The sequence below is a fragment of the Trichomonas vaginalis genome, chromosome II (assembly GCF_026262505.1).
Source record: "Trichomonas vaginalis G3 chromosome II, whole genome shotgun sequence".
Classification (NCBI taxonomy): Eukaryota; Parabasalia; order Trichomonadida; family Trichomonadidae; genus Trichomonas; species Trichomonas vaginalis.
In genome coordinates this window covers 14,326,413-14,346,834 of record NC_067204.1, presented here as the reverse complement: position 1 = coordinate 14,346,834, position 20,422 = coordinate 14,326,413, and the positions used below count along the sequence as shown (strand labels likewise).

General features: G+C 32.9%; 7 protein-coding genes across 7 annotated transcripts, besides 1 other annotated feature; 1 reads left to right on the top strand and 6 right to left on the bottom strand.

The window, feature by feature from the left end:
• Nucleotides 1-271: 271 nt before the first annotated feature.
• TVAGG3_0543630 (P-P-bond-hydrolysis-driven protein transmembrane transporter protein) lies at nucleotides 272-623 on the bottom strand (the record flags this gene model as incomplete). Its single annotated transcript, XM_001580437.2, has 1 exon — nucleotides 392-607. The coding sequence occupies one exon, from the start codon at nucleotides 605-607 to the stop codon at nucleotides 392-394; it is 216 nt and encodes a 71-aa protein (XP_001580487.1).
• A 444-nt stretch (nucleotides 624-1,067) lies between these two features.
• On the bottom strand, nucleotides 1,068-4,618 carry TVAGG3_0543620 (nitrate, formate, iron dehydrogenase; the record flags this gene model as incomplete). The annotated part of the gene is made up of 1 exon (XM_001580438.2): nucleotides 1,134-4,445. One exon carries the CDS (start codon nucleotides 4,443-4,445, stop codon nucleotides 1,134-1,136), a length of 3,312 nt encoding a protein of 1,103 aa, XP_001580488.1.
• Nucleotides 4,619-6,657: 2,039 nt separating this feature from the next.
• TVAGG3_0543610 (protein serine/threonine kinase protein) lies at nucleotides 6,658-8,088 on the bottom strand (the record flags this gene model as incomplete). Its single annotated transcript, XM_001580439.1, has 1 exon — nucleotides 7,012-8,082. The coding sequence occupies one exon, from the start codon at nucleotides 8,080-8,082 to the stop codon at nucleotides 7,012-7,014; it is 1,071 nt and encodes a 356-aa protein (XP_001580489.1).
• A 249-nt stretch (nucleotides 8,089-8,337) lies between these two features.
• Nucleotides 8,338-10,974, top strand: TVAGG3_0543600 (uncharacterized protein; the record flags this gene model as incomplete). The annotated part of the gene is made up of 1 exon (XM_001580440.1): nucleotides 8,349-10,877. One exon carries the CDS (start codon nucleotides 8,349-8,351, stop codon nucleotides 10,875-10,877), a length of 2,529 nt encoding a protein of 842 aa, XP_001580490.1.
• A 157-nt stretch (nucleotides 10,975-11,131) lies between these two features.
• Nucleotides 11,132-11,232: a mobile genetic element.
• A 1,914-nt stretch (nucleotides 11,233-13,146) lies between these two features.
• Nucleotides 13,147-13,488, bottom strand: TVAGG3_0543580 (protein ubiquitination; the record flags this gene model as incomplete). The annotated part of the gene is made up of 1 exon (XM_001580441.1): nucleotides 13,147-13,488. One exon carries the CDS (start codon nucleotides 13,486-13,488, stop codon nucleotides 13,147-13,149), a length of 342 nt encoding a protein of 113 aa, XP_001580491.1.
• Nucleotides 13,489-13,537: 49 nt separating this feature from the next.
• Nucleotides 13,538-13,909, bottom strand: TVAGG3_0543570 (proteasome regulatory particle assembly; the record flags this gene model as incomplete). The annotated part of the gene is made up of 1 exon (XM_001580442.1): nucleotides 13,538-13,909. The coding sequence occupies one exon, from the start codon at nucleotides 13,907-13,909 to the stop codon at nucleotides 13,538-13,540; it is 372 nt and encodes a 123-aa protein (XP_001580492.1).
• Nucleotides 13,910-17,367: 3,458 nt separating this feature from the next.
• On the bottom strand, nucleotides 17,368-20,220 carry TVAGG3_0543560 (heteropolysaccharide binding; the record flags this gene model as incomplete). Its single annotated transcript, XM_001580443.1, has 1 exon — nucleotides 17,368-20,214. The coding sequence occupies one exon, from the start codon at nucleotides 20,212-20,214 to the stop codon at nucleotides 17,368-17,370; it is 2,847 nt and encodes a 948-aa protein (XP_001580493.1).
• Nucleotides 20,221-20,422: the final 202 nt, after the last annotated feature.

The window sequence follows — 20,422 nt, the reverse complement described above, 5'->3', positions numbered from 1 at the left end:
ATGGGCTAGTTTCAAGCATCTTGTGATTCAGTTAAAATTTGATGATGCAAGATATACATATATTATGCGATATTTAGTTTGTAATTTAGGCAAACTGCATGATGATAAGATAAAAACTTTGTTTTCCATTATAATCTAATTCCAACAGAAACCTTACCAAAGAACTCTAGTTTAACAACCAGAAACAGCAAGCTTAAGGAACTCAAATCAAAATTTAACCTCAGAATTAATAGATATTAAAAATATAAAAAATGGCCAGTAAAAAAAAGTAAAATATTTCATAGAAGTAGTATGTCAAGCTAGACTACTTGGTATCTTCATATTGATTTATTGCAAAACAAGCCAATTTTGAACAATAATATGAAAAAGAACAATCTACTGATTGATTTCTTTATTGGCCAATACCGCCGATGATGACGTTGTTAATTGGATAAGCAATGACCTTGAAGATGAAGCCAACAGAGCCGAGAATAAGGAAACCAACGGCAGATGCAGAAGCGGAATCCTTAAGGACCTTTGTAGATGGGAGTGTGCAGCGCTTGAGAACCTTGACGCAGGACTTGACGAAGTTTGTGGCTGGGGCAGCAACAATGTCGAGGGCTTCCATTCACTTTTTTGGTCGCTTCACTGTCAGAAATCAGCAAATGACTGGCAAAATACTCTTTCTCTGGATTTAGACCATAACCTTGTATCCCATAATGTATTGTAAGGTATTTCATGTATTTAACGAAAGGTTTTCATATTATATCGTAAATTTTTCATGATTTCGATTCCATATTACAAATTTACTTGGATTTGTATAGCCAACAAGAGGAAAAATTATAAATCACACTAAATATTACTTAATAAATATGTAATTGGTCGCATTTACCATTGAAAAAATTTGTAATATCAAATATAAGCTAATAATATGTATTAACATCAAAAAATACATATGAATTCATGATGTACTAGAGAAAGTTATGATAAATAATAGATTCTTACATCTTTATTTCGAATAATTTGAATAAAATTATAAAAAAATCAAATGAATTTATACTTATCATATTGATAAAAACCAATATTTTATAATATATCACAAAAATATATAATATACAAAACAAAATAATAAAAAAATTACAAAAAAATTAAAATTAAAACGATTCGAACAAATGTGGATGTAATGCGCAGAACTTTTCAGCCTCTTCTCTTGACATTTCACCCTTCTTCATTGAAATTCTGACCATTATAGTTTTAATTTGGTCGGGAACTCCAATTGGTGGTCCGCAGTACATAATTACGCAGTTTGGATCCTTCCAGCTCTCCCATACCTCATCCATCCTGTCCATTAATGCAGAAGTAACGTACGGATTTGTTGTTCCTTCCCTTGAATACGCTACAAACAAATTTTGTAAACATTTATTTTCCACAAAATTGTTGAGAACATCATCCAAGTAAGGATACGTTCCTTTGTTTCTGCATCCGAAGAAAAGGGAAGCGCTTCCGATGTTCAGCTTGTCCTCGTATATCAATGCTTGTCTATGTTGCAACATTGACATCATTGGAGCAATTCCGCAACCGATAGCTACCATAATTATTGGAGTATCGACGTTCTTGGGGTAATAGAAGATTCCGTGTTGGGTCTTCAATGCGATTTTGGACATTTCTGGGATACGTTTGAGATATGAGGTACAAAGACCGTTTCTCGAGTTACCATCTCCGAATATTCTGTCGCTTATGATCAGATCTATCACGGAAGAGTTTGTCGGTGCACTGGCGATGCAATATAACCTCGGCCAAATATGAGGAATACAAGACATGAGAATATCGAGCGGCGGCTTGCAATGCCTGGAATACTCCAGAATAAATTCCGATATCGATATGTCCTTTACGAACTCGTCAAATAATCTTGAATCGCTTGGATTCAAAAGCCGATCGAGACGTTCGACAGCAAACTGATCGTCGCAAAACTGCCGAAACGCTCTCAAAAGATTACGGCTCGGAATTCCATTCAAATCGAGATATTGCGAGAAAAGTTGTTTCATCGTAACTCTCGGCGGAATTATGTTGTATCCTTCTGGCATTGACGATTCTACAGTGATTATATCATCGGGATCGAGTTTGAGTTCATCCAAAACCGCTTTTACTGCATCTTCATCATTTTCAGGGAGAATTCCGACCAAATCGCCTGTTTGATAGATAACTCCAGGTGGAAGCTTGATCTGGTACTTGTGCATCTTTGGTTCGAAGCCTTCTGGCGTAATTACTTGAGATGTAACTAAAATTCCGTATTCGTAACCTAATGGTTGTTCTTTCTCCTTATGTATTATATCATCTGGGTTCTTTGATACCTTTACTGTGTAGTTTGTACTGATTGCGAGGTCTGGCATCTTAAATCCGAGCATTGTTCCGCATTTTGCAGCCCAAAGTTCAAATAAACACTCTCCGTGGTCAGGAGATGATGAATCGAGTTCGACCATCTCTATTAATCTCTTTGATTTGTGCTGAACGAAGAGTTTATCCAGTTGATGACCGCAAAAACAGTATTTCTGGTAGTCTTTCGATCCCAATGCGCAGATTCCGTATGACAGATGTGATAAATCTTCATTTGAGTCACTCAGCATCTCTACAAACTTCTGTGCGTTGTTTGGAAATTCGCCATCTCCAAAAGTGGAACAGAAAATGATGATTTGTGATGACTTCTGTAATGTCTGCATCGTAACCATGTTCAATTGTACTGGTAATGTGTTGAAATAAGAAGCAAAGATTCTTGCAAGGCGAGAAGCTGTTCCTGATGAAGATCCGAACGCTACAATAGGTAGAGATGTAATGTTGCGCTTCATTTCGAGGAATGGAGTGTCTTTCTTTGAAAATGTTGTATGAAGTAAATTATTATTGGAATCTCCGACAGAAGCACTGAATAATTTGTTGTAAATGAGCTTGATATCATCCATGTGCTTCTGTGGGAACTGATAAGGAAGCTCTTTCTCGATTAATGCGTTTGTTTCCTGAATTTCGGCGGTTTTTCGGGACATTTTTGGCTGGCCACCACCGTAGAAGCATCCGCCTGGGCAGGCAAGTACTTCAATGTAATCGTATTCGTGGAATTTTCCTGATTCGATGAAATCTCTTGCATCAGCGATAGAATTGCAGACGGCAGCTCTAACAGTACGATTTCCGATAGTTACTGATGATGTTCTGATCATCTTGAAGTCGTGTAAGTGTTCAAAGTTGAAATTATTTAATTCTTCGTTATTATATTTCTGGTGAAGGTAGCAGAGCGTTGGTTCTGTAATATTTTGGCAGATCTTGCTATCTAGAGGCGTTGCTGAGTTATCGGCGAGTATATTGTCGAATTTTGAATCCATTACGTCATCAAACTTTATATCGAAGGTATTCATCAATTCCAAGAACTCGTTTGCTGTTATTACAGCATCTACCATACCATTAAGTGACTCTCTCTTGATTTCGTCCTTTGCAGCGGTACATGGTAATAATGAAACGACAAAAACCTTCATAGGATCGATATTCTTGAGGTTTGAGAAGCAGTTCTTGATAAGGCTGCCTGTAATGATATGAGGGCTCATCGTTGTCGATAAATTTTCTGTAAGATCCGGGAAAATTTTCTCGATAAAGTTGACCCACGAAGGGCAGGAGCTCGTAATCATTGGTAGTTTCTCTCTCTTTTCAAGTCTTTGCATTAATTCTGTGGCGTCTTCGATGATAGAAACGTCTGTTCCGAATTTTTGGTCGAAAACGTATCTAAATCCCATAATTCTTGCTGCTCCGATGATTTTTTCGACTGATACTTGGTTCGTCAAGTATTTGGAGTGTGTGTCAGAATTAATTTTAACAAAAGGAGAAATTTGTAAAATCATCGTTTTTCCGGACGATATAGCCTTGATCAATTGAGGTACCGATGAGTTATGAATCAGGGCGTCTGTTGGGCAGACTGTAGTGCACATTCCGCACTGTATACAATCATTATCGTTTAATGAGTGAGATTCTTCATCAAGAGCACCTATGCATTGAATATCACTGCATGCTCTAACGCATCGACCACAATTAACGCAAAGAGAAGGATCAAAAGAGAGTGCATGAGTTTTTTCGGCTTTGCGACCTCTGGTTGGCTTCTTATTAGTTAAGTATTTGTATATTTCTTCTATTTCGGGTGTTAATGGCATCAAAGACATATCATTGAATTGTGAAAGAGCATCTAACGCTTTTTTCTTGACATCTGGTGTATTCGTCGTAATTTCCATGTTATTTACTAATTTCGTTGAACATGCTAGTGTGTAGTTATTCCCTGCTGTTTTTACAACGCAGAGTCTACATTTTCCTTGTGGTGGGATATCTGGATGTGCGCAAAGTTTTGGAATATAAATGCCAAGTGATTCTGCAGCATCCATAACTGTCGAACCCTTTGGTAAACAAACTTCAGTACCATTCACTTTTGCGCAAATCATTTTGGAAAGAAAAAAAAAGCTCTTGAAAAAAAAATTGAGAATATAAATAAATAAAAAAAATATTCATAAAGAAAACAATATGAGCATTTAATCATATGTAATTTTTTTCTTGGTGATTGAAAAAATAATTAATAAACTTTGAACTTCAGTCATTATATGATTATTTGTGATTGTCATATAATTTACATCACATATTGAAAAGGTGACAGAGCATAGCGGCAAGGATTTGAGTGTTAACGGGACGGCTTATTTCAAAATTTGAGATAATTCAATTATTGAAATATTTCTTTACATTTTGAGTGTGTAGATCGGGTTTTCCTTTAAAAATAAAACCGCACAGCTTTCAATCGGAAATTTGACCATTAGTTGGACATTTAAAGACTTATTATATACGTTAATTTTTTAAAGTTTCACAATTTGAAAAAAATCAATGAATGACCTAATTAGAATTAAATTATTAAGAACCGAGAATTTGTTGTTTTAGACATGAATAACAATATTCTCTTGATTTACAATTTTGAAACTCATTCGCACGTCAATCTTATTGATAAAAAGCAAATCAAATTTATTATTTTCATTGTTTTATTTGTATTCAATATGAATTTTATGATTTGAGATCATTTTTAATTTATTGATTCATAGGCAATGCAATCAAAATCTTATCAATAATTTTTAATATCATTGTGATTGGATTCTAGAACTCAATGTGTTTACAAACTTCTAAACCAAATATTGAACTTCAAAGTAATCAAATCAAAAAAAATTAGTAAACAGAAATGTATAAGCAATTTATGTTTTTGTTTCCGCATATCCCATGAGAAGTATATGACAATACTATGTGTGTCTATGCTTATATTCGACAATTACCTAAAACAATTATTCAAAAATTAGTAACTCGGCTCACATAAATGGTAACATACCATCAGTAACGTAAATTAAATTAATTACTGAAAGAGAATGTTATAATCTCAAATATTTGTAGTGATTATATAATTTCATTAAATTTAGGATTTCAATTCTATTGTATAAGGTATGCGATGTTAGGCTCGATAAATTTGAAAGAAGTATGTGCAAAAAAAATAAATTAAGAATGAATAAATATTCCATTAAGAGTTAGTTTACTTGATAGTAAAACTTAATGGATGCTAATCTAATTGTGTAGTTTTATCATATGGGATATCGGTCAGATTTAAGTATGAAGATACAAATATAAAACGAATAGTTGAAAATATGCAGATGGATACATTGTATCATTGGTTGTTTTTGATCGTTGACTGAGTATTTCATATGAATTTTTTGGAAAGAATTGGTTTGTGGATATTATCTTTACCAGTAATAAAAAAATTGTTACAACGTATAGGTCATCTGGTAAAAATCTTTTTGAGATATAACGTAGGTATTCTTTTTAAAATTTAATGGTATTTGTGTAGTTATATCCCCTTTGTTCGTTGATATAGTTTAATTTTTATTCGAATGTAAATATCCTAGCTATGTACCTTGATATTTTCAACTATAGCTCTAAAGTAAACTGGTCAATAAACACGCTTGAATAGCGGAACTATCTCATCAAAATGAAAAATGAATTTGGACGGTGTAATTATATATACTTTAGCATGTTATTGCAAAGTTTTCAATAACGATTGCTAATACTAAAAAAAAATTATATTCAAAAAATCAAAAATATATATTTTCTCTAGTTTCATAGTATATTTCATAATAATAAAAATAATAATTTAAATTACACGATTTATATAGTGTAAATATTGATTATTTCATGAAATAATATCGAATTAATTAAAAAATTAAAATGAAAATTTCAAAAATATTTTGAAAAGTATATTTATCATACCGAGATCTACAAAATTACACCTGATTTTTAGGAAGATGTAAAATTTTTGGAAAATTATGAAGCTTGTAATCTATTGGGGGACTCTAAGAATTCAAGAATAACCCATTTTTGAGTTGAATTTCCATAATCTTGATTTACTTTCAGTGATATTTCAAAAAATGATTATGTCAGTCTTTTCAATCATTATCATCACTCTAGTGATAAACAAATTTTAACTGTAATTCTTTTTCGATGTTATCAATCTCAATTATTTTTTCATTAAATCAATTTTTAACCAAAATTCCACATTAAGAATAGTATATAGTCTATTGTATGAGTTATGGCATTATGAAAACATGAGGCAAATGAGATACTTCCCCGTATTGCAATTTTGCATAAGATATCAATCACTATATTAAATTTTGCCCTAATCGATCCAGAAAAATCATTTTGTGAATCGAGTTATATGTTTCTACCATATTTTTTGATGTGCTATTAATCTGTAATTTTAAAACAGGATAATTTTTCGAAAGCTATTATTGATTTTCCAAGACATCTTGATTTATCACTTTTCCGGTTGTTCTGATTTTGGAAATTTTTATTGACAATTTTCGTTTCTCACTGTTACAAAAATAATGTAAAATTCTATTAATTATCGACTAATCATACAATATATTTTAACTAAAACAATTTTTTTCATTCATGAATAAATACAACAAAAAGATATACAAATAACGCTTATTCTGGAGGCCACAAAACAGGTGGTAAAGGTGATCTACTCATCTGCAACATAGATAAAGGTTTCGGCGGAGTTTTTCCGTGAGGAATTAAAACATTTCTTCTACTGAGTGGCTTTTTAAGCAAGCCGAATGTATTACTACCTACTATTGATGATCCGAACGCTGGAGAATCTGTAGAATTCTTCCTGCTAATTCTGAAAGAACCAGATGAACCTTGAACTGTCTGAACTCCACAGGCTGATGCTACAGAAGGTACTCCTTGGTTTTCGAACTCATCTTTTAGTAGTGATTTCAGTTGAGGTATAGACAATCGTTCGCTTGGATTTTTATTTATGCAACCCGTAATTATTGATTGTAAAATTTTAGAGGTCTGCGGAGGAAAAGGAATTGAATTCATATTGAGGTACATTGAAATTACTGTGTTCATAGTTTCGTAATCATATCCTGTTAATAAAGTATATAAAGTCACTCCTAAGCTATAAATATCTGCCTTCATAGGATCGTACGGGATAGTATCACTAACTTCTGGTGCAACAAAAATTTTAGTGCCGACGTAACTACAACATTTGTTTTGCTTAACGGTGTGGGATAATCCAAAATCAGCTAATTTAGGGTTACCAAACTTGTTAATTAGGATATTTGCCGGCTTAATATCCATATGTGCTATATTTCTTTTGTGTAGATATTCCAAAGCTGATAATAACTGATAATAAAACTTTAATAAAGTTTTGTGATTCATTGCACCTTTATCTCGTATGTAATCTGAGAGATTGCCACCAGTACATTCTTCTAATATTAAGTAATGAAGTCCGGGGGATTGGAAATAAGTATAGCATTGTATAATATTTGGATGAAACAGCTGAGAAAGAAATTCTAATTCGGAATTGAATTCATTTTCTCTGGGGATAATTTTGCATACGAAGAAATCTTGATATTGTAAACTAAAAACACGGAAACATGAAGAACTTGCACCACCACCAATCCACTCGCATAAGTTATAGCCATGATTCGCTAAGCATTGCGTAATTTCAGCATCTAAATCATTCGAGGGATCACTTTCTTCGATCATTTATAAATTATTCTTTTACAACTTTTGAATTATTACTCAAAACCGTCGGGAAGTATATAAATTAATAAAATAAAGGTTGATTATTTTTACAATCCTCACTGAACGCAGCATAATTTACAACATTAGATTAAGACGATATTGTGTAAAATTTTGAGTAAGATATATTCATGGATTTTAAGAGCCATAAGAATTTGTGGAACATTATATTTTGAAATATCAGGTTTTCTTAGAAACCCACATTTACTGTCAAAATTTGAAAAATGCAAATGTCTGAGGAGCTTCTCCTCATATACGGGAAGAAGCTAAACGTCGATGATATGGATACCCAGATGGAAGTTTTCTTTTTCGTTCCAAATTTTATTTCAAACGCAGCAAATTTGGGATGGTTTTTAGAAAATCTCCATTCGTTCAAACATCAATATACTAGAGAAGTCTCCTTGGGCTATATAACACACTTTATTCACGGATCTTGGAATATGATTAATCCTAATTTACATGATGATATAATCGCTGAATTTTTCATTAAAATCTTTGAAGATCCAAATTTCATGCAGCCTAGCTTTCTCACAAAGACATATGACACTCAAGCAGACCTAGTACATCAATTTTACCCAGAAATTCTTCCGAATATATTTAATGAAATCGTTAAATCACCTAAAAATCATTTATATGGATTTCTATCGGCATGGAAATACTCGCTATACTCAAATTCATCCGTTTTTGTTCGAAATAACGATGCAATTTTACAAAAAATGTTGGAAGATGGATCCCAAATGTTACTAGTTGAAACAGTTATCAAAGATCTTGAATCAGGTATTGATGGATCTTCGAAAGCTTTTTCAACACTCGTTGAATGGATTGATTCTTCAGTTTTAGGTTGCCTGTCAATATTAGGTGATATCATGGCCTTGTTCCAAATACCAGAAGCTACAGATTCAGCTATAATGTCATTGACAAATTACATGAAAAGACCAGATTCTCTAGATGCAATCGTAGATTTCGTAAATTCATCACAAATTGCGACAATTCTTGGAGAAATACTTACGTCAGATTGCTCAGAACTCAAAATGATGCATATCTGCGAACTTATTAACGTAATGGTTACTCCTATCGTAGAAACAGACGAAGCAGAGCAATTTTTGGAAATAGCTAAACTTTTATTTCTCCAAAATGTCAAAATTTCCAATTTGATTACGGATTTTATCCGTTTATTTGCAAAATCTCATCCGGATTACGTCGACGTGATAGCGAATGCAACATTGGAGAAGTTATTAGAGATCATACAAAGCGACAGACCAGATAAAGACCTTGAAATGCAGTCTCCTTTGAAACTTTTGAAGTCTTTATCATTAACTACATCAAATCTACAGCAAGAGTTCATAACTCTCTCGAGTGGAATATCACCATCCGAAAATATTGATGGATGCGCCGCACTTCTTGCTTGTTTGACGGATATTGTTCCAAATGAACCCGAAATCGTGGCAATGTTCAATGGTTTGTTAGAAATTGAATCGAATATAGAATCACCATATGTCATCGCTTTAGGATGCTATGCGAAAATGGCGATTCCTTTCATAAGAAAACCAGAGAACATTGATTTTACGTTACAGCTGTTCGAGAAGTGCGCGCAAACTGTAATAATGCTTGAAGAAGCCAATGCTACGCACATTGACGACTATTTATTTAAGGTAATTTCAATAGTTTGCAAATTATACCCTCAAGGTGTTTTTAACATCGAGAACTTTGAACAAATTATCTTTGCTTTTGTTATATCAGGTCGTGCAGTTCTTTTAGATGCTGCAAGATCTGTTTCTAATCAACTTCCTCCAGATTCAAGAGTAATTGTTTTTTCTGCATGCGCAAACCACTTCGCTGAGATATTCTCTGATCTCACAAAGCTCCAAAATGACAGTATAACCCCGATTTTTGACTTCATTGCTGGTATGAATTTGTCAGATTGCGACCAATCGGTCTACAAATTACTTGCCAACTTTATTTCGGCGGTAAAAGAGATTCCTGACCAGAACAAGCTTTATCTCTCCTCATACGCTAAAGCTGCCGTTCATGTTTTAGGAACAGATGGTTTTCCTCTTTTCTGGGACATGCTTGGTATGATTGACTGGGAAGTTTTTGCATCTATTGCTGATGCGGCAGTCTCGTTGTCCAACCAGGATGATATAAAAACAATTGGACATTTGATCATCTCAAAATTAACAACAGTTCCAACAGGTAATGAATCACCAATCCACAGCTCAGACAACCAGGATATGTACAAGCAGTTCCATATTTCTGCATCTCTTTTCTTTATAAAAAGTAATTGTTTCCACTTACTCGAAGAAGACGATCAGAAGGCAATAATATGTCTTTTCTCAGATGTTGTTTCGAGATATGTCGCCGATTACTCCGTAATCTCCGAAATTATTACTTTTGAAAATTCCATTTTAACTCCAGAGAACTACGATTTAATGGTTGTTTCATCAGCAACTGTTGCTCGTATCATATCACCTGAACCGAAGGAAGCAGACGAAAGAGAAATGGCCGCAGACCTTCTCAGAAAGTATTTTGCATTTTCAAGGCATTTGGCATTGATTGACAGACAGTTGTTTGTTGATGGAGCATCTGGTGCATGCCAGGGATCATCTAGTTGCCAGCCAAAGAGACAGGAATACGCAGAAATAGCTTGTATCGAAGATGAAAACGAGTTCAACACAAGAGTTGAACAATTTATTAGCGAAGCAATGGAAACATTTGTTTTAGGTCTTGAAGAGGAACAAGAACCTGAAATTGCGGAATAGAATTGAATTTTTTTATATATAATTTTTAATTTTGTTTTTTTAAATCAATAATTTAGTATTATATTCTCTTCCTTTTTTAGTTTATTAGTAAATTATTAGATAGATTGCAGAAGAGGGAATCAATGTCCTTTATCGATTTTTCTTCGAAAATCATTGACCGAAATATTGAATAAAATGAACTAATTTTCTCATTTGAATGCTGCAAATATAGAATCAGATGGTCATATTAGCCTATTTGACCTAATATGCTGTCTTGACTTTAATTCGAATTTTTGACAACTGGCGTGAAGCTTCATTGAAAATTAACCATAAACATCTGAATTGAAGGCCATATCATAGGGGCGTAAGGGCACCCTTAAGCATCAAGATATATTTACTTAAATATTAAGAGTGGAGGCATCTCAAAAAACAGTGAGAAAAAATGAGAGGTGATATAAGTAAAAATCGTTTTATGTATAAATTCTAATGGGAAATTAAGCTGAAATGTTTTATATTTCTAATGAAATTTATATATAAAAGAACATTATATTTTTGCACCATGTGAAATAAGAATTTCAGCTATCTCTTTACTATTAGTTTCTACTGCAATATGAAGAGCGATTTTTCCATCATTATCTTTTTCATTGATATTTGCACCATGTGAAATAAGAAGTTCAGCGGTTTCTTTACTGTTTTTCAATGCTGCAATATGAAGAGCGGTTTTTCCATCATTATCTTTTTCATTGATATTTGCACCATGTGAAATAAGAAGTTCAGCTATCTCTTTACTATAATGACGTGCTGAATAGTGAAGAGTGGTTTTTCCATTTTTATCTTTTTCATTGATATTTGCACCATGTGAAATAAGAAGTTCAACGGTTTCTTTACTACTCCAACGTGCTGCTTTATGAAGAGCGGTTTTTCCATCTTCATCTTTTTCATTGATATTTGCACCATGCGAAATAAGAAGTTCGGCGGTTTCTTTATTATCATTACGTGGTGCGTAATGAAGAGCAGTTTTTCCATTTTTATCTTTTTCATTAATATTTGCACCATGTGAAATAAGAAGTTCGGCTATTTCTTTACTATATTTATGCCATGCTGCATTATGAAGAGCGGTTTTTCCATCATTATCTTTTTCATTGATATTTGCACCATGTGAAATAAGAAGTTTGGCTGTTTCTTTACTATTTTTAAGTGCTGCATTCTGAAGAGCGGTTTTTCCACATTTATCTTTTTCATTAATATTTGCACCATGTGAAATAAGTAGTTTGATGATTTCGTTACTATTATTTTCTATTGCGTAATGAAGAGCGGTTTTTTCATCAATATCTTTTTCATTGATATTTGCACCATGTGAAATAAGAAGTTCGGCTATTTCTTTACTATATTTATGCCATGCTGCATTATGAAGAGCGGTTTTTCCATCATTATCTTTTTCATTGATATTTGCACCATGTGAAATAAGAAGTTTGGCTGTTTCTTTACTATTTTTAAGTGCTGCATTCTGAAGAGCGGTTTTTCCACATTTATCTTTTTCATTAATATTTGCACCATGTGAAATAAGTAGTTTGATGATTTCGTTACTATTATTTTCTATTGCGTAATGAAGAGCGGTTTTTTCATCAATATCTTTTTCATTGATATTTGCACCATGTGAAATAAGAAGTTTGGCTGTTTCTTTACTATTAAAAAGTGCTGCATAATGAAGAGCAGTTTTTCTCTCATCATCTTTTTCATTGATATTTGCACCATGTGAAATAAGAAGTTTGGCTATTTCTTTACTATTATTTTCTATTGCGTAATGAAGAGCGGTTTTTTCATCAATATCTTTTTCATTGATATTTGCACCATGTGAAATAAGAAGTTTAGCTGTTTCTTTACTATTAAAAAGTGCTGCATAATGAAGAGCAGTTTTTCTCTCATCATCTTTTTCATTGATATTTGCACCATGTGAAATAAGAAGTTCAGCGGTTTCTTTACTGTTTTTCAATGCTGCAATATGAAGAGCGGTTTTTCCATCATTATCTTTTTCATTGATATTTGCACCATGTGAAATAAGAAGTTCAGCTATCTCTTTACTATAATGACGTGCTGAATAGTGAAGAGTGGTTTTTCCATTTTTATCTTTTTCATTGATATTTGCACCATGTGAAAGGAAGTATTCCAAAAGGGATGGAATATTAAATTTCGGAGATTTAATGAAGCATTTGCTAATATCATTAGTTTGATCGAAATAAACTAAAAATGATTCAAGATTACAATACTTTTCACAACAATATAAATCAATCTATATATTGTATTCATTCTTCAAGAATGTAACAAAATCAATGTTATGTGAAATAATTGCATAATCCATGCAATTTTCATCTGGTTTTTGATATTTCAAACATTCACTCATGATCTCTGGATTTCCTCCTAAAAATGAAAAATGAAGACATTTTTGAGTAATTTCTGAACTAAATTTTGTTCTTAATAACTTGAAACAATCAACTGCTCCATGGTAACAACATAATTCAAGCAATGAATATCCTTCGGAAGAATATGGATATAATTCGCTATACAGTCTTTGATCTTTATCAAATCCATCTCTTTCCGTGAATTGGTTGAATTTTTCAAAGTCATTATTCATAATTGCTTTGTAAATTGTATTTTCTATATGAATATCGAGATTATCTGATTTAATTTTTTTCAAAATCATCAGATTTGTCTAATTTAATTCCATATTCTTTATAAAACAAGAAGTTAGAAATACATTCAACATGGTTGACTTCTTCCACATGATAATCATCAGATATGAGTTTGACAAGAGATAAATATGACTTTGTATAGCGGTTATTAAACGGAATGATAAATAATATGTCTTCAATAATCTTTTTGGATGAGTATTTCTTTGAATCAATCAATTCTGTTTTGATCTGTTTGTAAATGTCTTTTAATTCTTCTTCTCTTTCCGTTTTCAGCTGATACAACGCATTATATGAATCAATGTAGTGTTTACAGATACTTCGAAGTTCGCTGAAATTATTTGGATGAATGTCTTTTTCGGACATTAATAATTTTGAAAAGGTGACATTTGTATTTTAAGATACAAATTTCTTTTAAACTCATTATAAGAAAAAAATATTATGTTTGATATGCGGAAATCAATGATCACAAAGATTCCGGAAATAATTTCGGATCAAAATTCGGATACTTTTCACACTTTTTCAATTTGCGTATTCAATTTTCAGAGACTTTCAAAACAACAATGTAAAAAAATATTGAAAAAGTGTATAAAGTTTGCAAAATATATTACACGAAGTCTCAATTTCTGTGTAATATATTTATGATATAATTTAGCATATTCTGAGGCAAATTGAATGAGTGAAGCGGTTTTTCAATTAGACTCATGAATTATGAATTTTAATTAAATTCATAGATGTGAAATGACACAATGTCTAAAGCAATAAAATTTTCATCCAGACGATTATATTCGAACAAAACTATATAAGTCTGTCTAGACTTTTCAATACTCGATTTTAAGGTTCCGTTAAAATCGATCTAATCATTGAAAGCCATGACAGACTTTCATATTTCTTCGGACTATTTCAGAGAATTGTACTCAGGCTCAATTCTCTGAAATGTCCGGACAAATTTGCTAAATATCTTTTAAACTCATTAGAAAAAAACAAATATTATGTTAGACAGGCCGAAATAAATGATCAAAAAGATTTCGGAAATAAATTCGGATCAAATTTCGGATCTAATTTATGAATTTTAATTAAATTCGTATATGTGAAATAACACAATATCTAAAGCAATAAGATTTTCATTCAAATGCTGTTCTATCTGAGAATTACACTTTTCCGACATTTTTAGGTCGCTTCGCGCCCCTGACAAAACGCCGGAAAAGTGTAAATTTTTACAACTTACTTCAAGGAAATTATTGTATTTGAGGTATCGATGAACACGGCAAGAATCATAATGCTGATGTTCATTTGCTTTGCGAAAAAATAAAAATAACAATCACAGATGTTTTCGAAACCACTAAAACCTTAAATGTTTATATATATATATAAAGTACTCACAAAATCTAGATTGAGAGGCGGTCAATGACTTTTGAGGGGAAATTAACGCATGGAATTTAATATTATTTAGGTTGATATTCTTGCTTATTATTTCAGAAAAAAATCTTAAAAATTTCAATTTGAAAATTGAAAGCAATTCAAAAAAATTGCTCACATGTAAATTTTAATATCCTATGCATAATTTCATATTTTGAACATTTTATATTTTTGTTTAAAACTTAAAATTTTGCGAATTTAATATAATTTATAAAATATAATACGTATATATATTTAAAATACACTAAATTTAATTGTTAATTGACGTTTTTGGGAATGAATTTTATCAAAACATGCCTGAATCCGAAAATTTGAAAGAACGAATTACACAATCTAAGGGTTTCGTTTTGCGAAAAAAACGTACAATACGCAATTTCGCTAAAAAAACATTTAGCTAGCAATTTCGACATTTGATTCCACTCAAGACGTCACTTTTTTAATTTTGCGGTATCATATTTTTGGAAAATCTTTATGAATATTATATAAAAAGTCTCTTTAATATCTATATTTCATATTTTTATCGATTTTTAAAGTTTTTGCGAAAAGTATTCAATTATTTTTGCTATTTGGTCGGGTAAATGTCAGATTTGCGACATTTTCTGATATGATATTCAGATTCTACGTTGATAATAATGCATATAGAACCCTCTTGCTATTGTGTCAAAATTGCGAAACCGATAGCAAAAATATCTCGCAATATCAAAATTGAGATATTGAGTGAATTATGCATTATAGAGATTAAAAATCTGATTTGTGAAAACATCTCATCAGTTTCTAGCTAATTCAAAAATCTTTACTATCTTATTCGATTAAAATGAAAAGGGAATAGTTTCATTATGCTTTAAATGACAGCCTTATAATATAATCATAGTTTTCGCTCAATATGCAGCATTTTTTTTTCGAAATCTATGGTCAATATCCTAAATACTGATTGCTTTGCATTCATATCTCTTACATTTTCTATACCCACATCACTATTCATTGCTATTCCTATCTTTTTCATTTTTGTTTGTTTCTCATAATTTCTCAAAAAACATGATAACTTGATATTTGTAAATATCATACTTTATAACGTAAATAAGAACTTGACCTATTAAGAAAAGCAGTAATGAAAAGAAAATCTGAAATTCATAAAAATTACAAGTTTCTGATGACAATTAGCTTAATTAAACCAGGTACAAGATTATATAATTGTATTTTCTATCCAATTATCCATATAATATCTTATCCAGAAAAAATAACTTGATCAATACCAAATGATTTTTTAACTAGTAAATAAAGTATTTTCTTTACACACACATTGTATATCATAGTTTTTTTTGGTTTCGCAAAACATCCAAAAACAAATATGCTATAAAAGTGACAATTTTAGCAAAACGAAACCCTTACACAATCATATATGTAGAATTCAAAATACAAACTTAAAGATTGTATACGTTTAAAATTATTCAGATTGTATTTGATTTCCACTCATTCTGTTTCTTTTGAACTCTAACACTAACATTTCATGATGATTACATGATCCATTTATACATGGTTGAATTGTTCCAGATTCTACCAGAAAATCAATCCAAATTTCTCAATGCATTCATGTTGATTGGACAAAATTTAAAATTTATCAGCCTGTTTCCAGAGAAACTCATATATTCCCTAATGAAATGTAATTTTTGCTACATTTATTTCAATCAAATTTCAAAAAATTGACTGCAGAGCTTGAAAAGGTGATGAATCATGTTGTTATTAGATGTACATATTAGATTTACTATTTCCAAAAAAATGCTCAAATTTGAATAGTTTTTAGAAAATTTGGAATTACACTCCTTACATTATATATAATTAAATGTTTAAATTTTATTTATTTTTCCCTTTTAATTTTATAACGTGCTCTATCAAAACTAACCTCTCAATTGAAGGCCACAAAATCTAAGTAGTGAGGGTACACGAATTTTGTATGGAGTACGGTTCAATTTTTGAGAGCCTCACTACTTAGATTTTGTGACTACCTTATATATATATGTATATATATATATATATACATATTCATATTTCTATCACTCTTCATGCGATAGATTGTTTTGCTTGGAATCCAAATATTTGCAAAGCGTTATGTTATAATAGATCTTCGGAATTTGATCGAAGGATTTTCTATAAATCACTAAAATTACTAGAAATATGTTTGTTGGCTTATTATTTTAAGATCAATTTCAAATAAACTAAGAAGAATATCATGTTATTTTAAGTCCGATTGAGATAAATAAAGTTTGGTGATCTATAGTGTGAAGACACAAACTTACAACATTCCTTTATGCCAAAAAAAAAATCAAATTTGAAAAATAATAAACAATGATATTATTTTAGATATATATATATATAAAGAAACAAAAAATATAGTATAAAGTAATATATTAATACAAATCAGCGAAACCGCGGGAAACATCTCTTCCTCTCCCGCTTTCTTGGACCATGTTGACAATCAAGTCATTCCAATCAGACTTCTCAAGCAAATCCTCCAAACAAACACTCATCTTGAAAGGAGCCCTGCTTCCATTTGTTTGGTCAGAAATCCATGTTGTAGAAATATCTTCTTTGAAGTCATCGCTCAGAGCGAACAAATCATCAAAAACAAACACGCACCACATAGAATCACTCGCCAAGTTCTGCTTGATTATTCCTCTTGCGATATCCTTGTTTATCTCCAAAGGAGCGACACCATTCATTTTTAGAATTTGGTGGTAAAACAGCTGAACATCAGCTTGTTCTTGTCTCCACCAAAGAGTCAAATGAGGCATGTCGTGAGGGGAAGGAGTGCAAATTGACATGTAAGGGAAATCTTCTGTTGCATCGAATCTTTGTGTCGATTCTCTTGGAATTCTTTGTACTCTAAATGAACAAATTCCAACTCTGTGCAGAGCTTTTTCTTCGTCATTTAAAGTTACACCTAAATCATATCCAAAGAATTGGATTGGCGCAGAAGCAAATGGTCCAATGTTTTGTGCACCGTTTTCATGCCACATAGAGAGATTTGTTCTGTAATAAAAGTCAACAAATAACTTGTAAAGGACTTGTGCATCTCGTTCTGGAAGTAGTTTGAAGATTGCGGAGTCAGTCATTGAGAATCTCGGGTAGTATTTCTCGTGTGGAGCTGTTTTATCAGGTATCAAACAGACACTTTCGAAATATGAAAGTAAAATTTTTTCAGCTAAAGAAAGCTGAAGCTTTTTCTCGATATCTAAGTCGGCAGCGATATTCGCGAGAGCCTGTTTGATCGAGGTATCAGTCTCGTAGTCGGCTTTGAAGCGCCAGTTACCACCATCGCATGTTGCGAGAAGATTTATGATTTGCTCGCGGACATTCTCGGGAAGAGAGAAGCTCAACGCGTCGGAGATGGGGAAGATAGGACGGCAAAGCTGGGAAATGTCTCTCAGACCAAGTTCGGTAAGAGATTTGACGTCAACAGGTGACGAAGGGACAAAGTGGCCCAAAAGAGGATTCTCGACATCGCATGGAATATTCCAGCAACGGAACAATCCGAGTGGATGGTCGAACATACATGCCGAGAAAAACTGACTTCTGAAAAAAATCTGTTGTTTGATCCATTGGTAGTTAGTTTTCCGCATCTGCTCCCAGTTCCATGATGGGTAGCCCCAGTTCTGGCCATGGAATGAGAAAATATCCGGTGGAGCCCCAATATTATACTCTTCATCAAATAACTCGGGATGGGACCATGTATCGGTACTTCCATGGCGCTGGCCAATAGTCATTGTGGAGCTTAGAACTACTCTGGAGCTACGGGCGTACTCACTGACCTCGGCCATTTGCTTATAACAGTTGAACTGGACCCAGGCGATAAACAGGCAGTTGATATCGCGCTTGCTTTCAATAACGGGTGTAAGGAGTAGATCAGGAAGCGCAAAATCTGTAAATGGAGGAAATTCTAATTTTTCGGATTTTTCGTCATGATTTGGCGGTGGATTTTTCTCCAGCCACTCATCTCTTAAACTGGCCCAGAGAGAGTAGTTTTGAAGCCACCAATTGTTAGATGTAACGAATTCGCGAAATTCTGGATCTTTTCGGAGCTTTGAGCGATCAATTGTACTGAAAATCTCTCGTAATGCGTTTATTTTCGCAAGATATACGTTCAAATAGGTCGATCTCTTGACAGTTGGGTCAGATTTGTATCCTTGAACACGGCTAAGCGTTAAATAGATCGGGTTGAATGCAAAGGCCGACACTTGACGGGAAGGATTCGTTTCCGGGCCATCAAGACCTCGATCTGTATCTTGTAAAGGAAGTAAATGGATTAAAAGTAGATTTGCGCGGCTAGCCCAGTCAACTAAGAGTTTTAGGTCCATGAACTCGCCGACTTTTCCGAGAGATTTTCGTGAATGAATTGAATAAAGACTTGTGATGATTCCAGCACCGTGAAACTTGACTACAGGGAATTTAAAGAGCCAATCGCTTATGATTAAGACACTCGGGTTCTCAAATGGGAAATAAAATTTATGGTTAGGACGATGTTCCCATTTTGGTGTACTGTCACCATCTTTGAGTATCAAATATTTGTAGTCGAACGGTCTCGTATCATTCCGCATATCGATTGCTATTTCCCAGTATAAGTTGTTAATCGGAACCAAAGGAACGTATTTCTTCCAATTTTCGAAGACGGAAGAATCGCCTGTGATATAAACACGGTAATTCGGGGGTAGTTGTAACACTAAAAGTCGAAATCGAACCTGTGTAATTTGAGTTGGTTTCACATCTCTGAGTATTTCATGAGTTTTGTTGATAGGATGGTAATATATGACATCTCTGAATGTATTTTTCAAGAATACATGCTCCAGAAGTTCGATTTGAGATTGAAACAAATCAGATGTCATAACTAGATAAGGAGATTGAGTTACTTCACCAATAACTATCTTTCTGTTAGGACCAGAGTCCCAACAAACTTCGGCATTTGTATCTCTTCGGACGTCACCTTGAAATCTAGGATCATTTGGATCAAAACTTGATGTAAGGAGAATGTATTTGTATTCGATAGTTACAATTTGGCGTATTGGTTTCCTAAATGTGATCTTTCCAACCCAATTCAGAGAATCATTCGAGTCTCGCACGTATCTCATTGCAAAAGCACGAGTTCGAGACCACTCTCCTAACAATGGATGATCTCCACTGATGAACATCTGCTGCCCGGGGTATGTTTGATAGTTTGTTCTGAAAATAAGTGTTATTTCTGTGGAGTCTGTGGGCAGCATTTTCGAAATCTCCACAAAAAAGTGAAAATTTTTGTCAGGAGCTGTCACGTTTTATGGTGTCACGTTTGGAAATTTGAATTGCTGATAGGACCACACATTCTTACCTTTATGTATGGTTTTCTGCCACTGTAATTGTCATTGCTAATGCTTCAGATGCTATTTACAGGCATTTTCTCTGTACGAATACAGCTTTTTTGAGGTTCATATG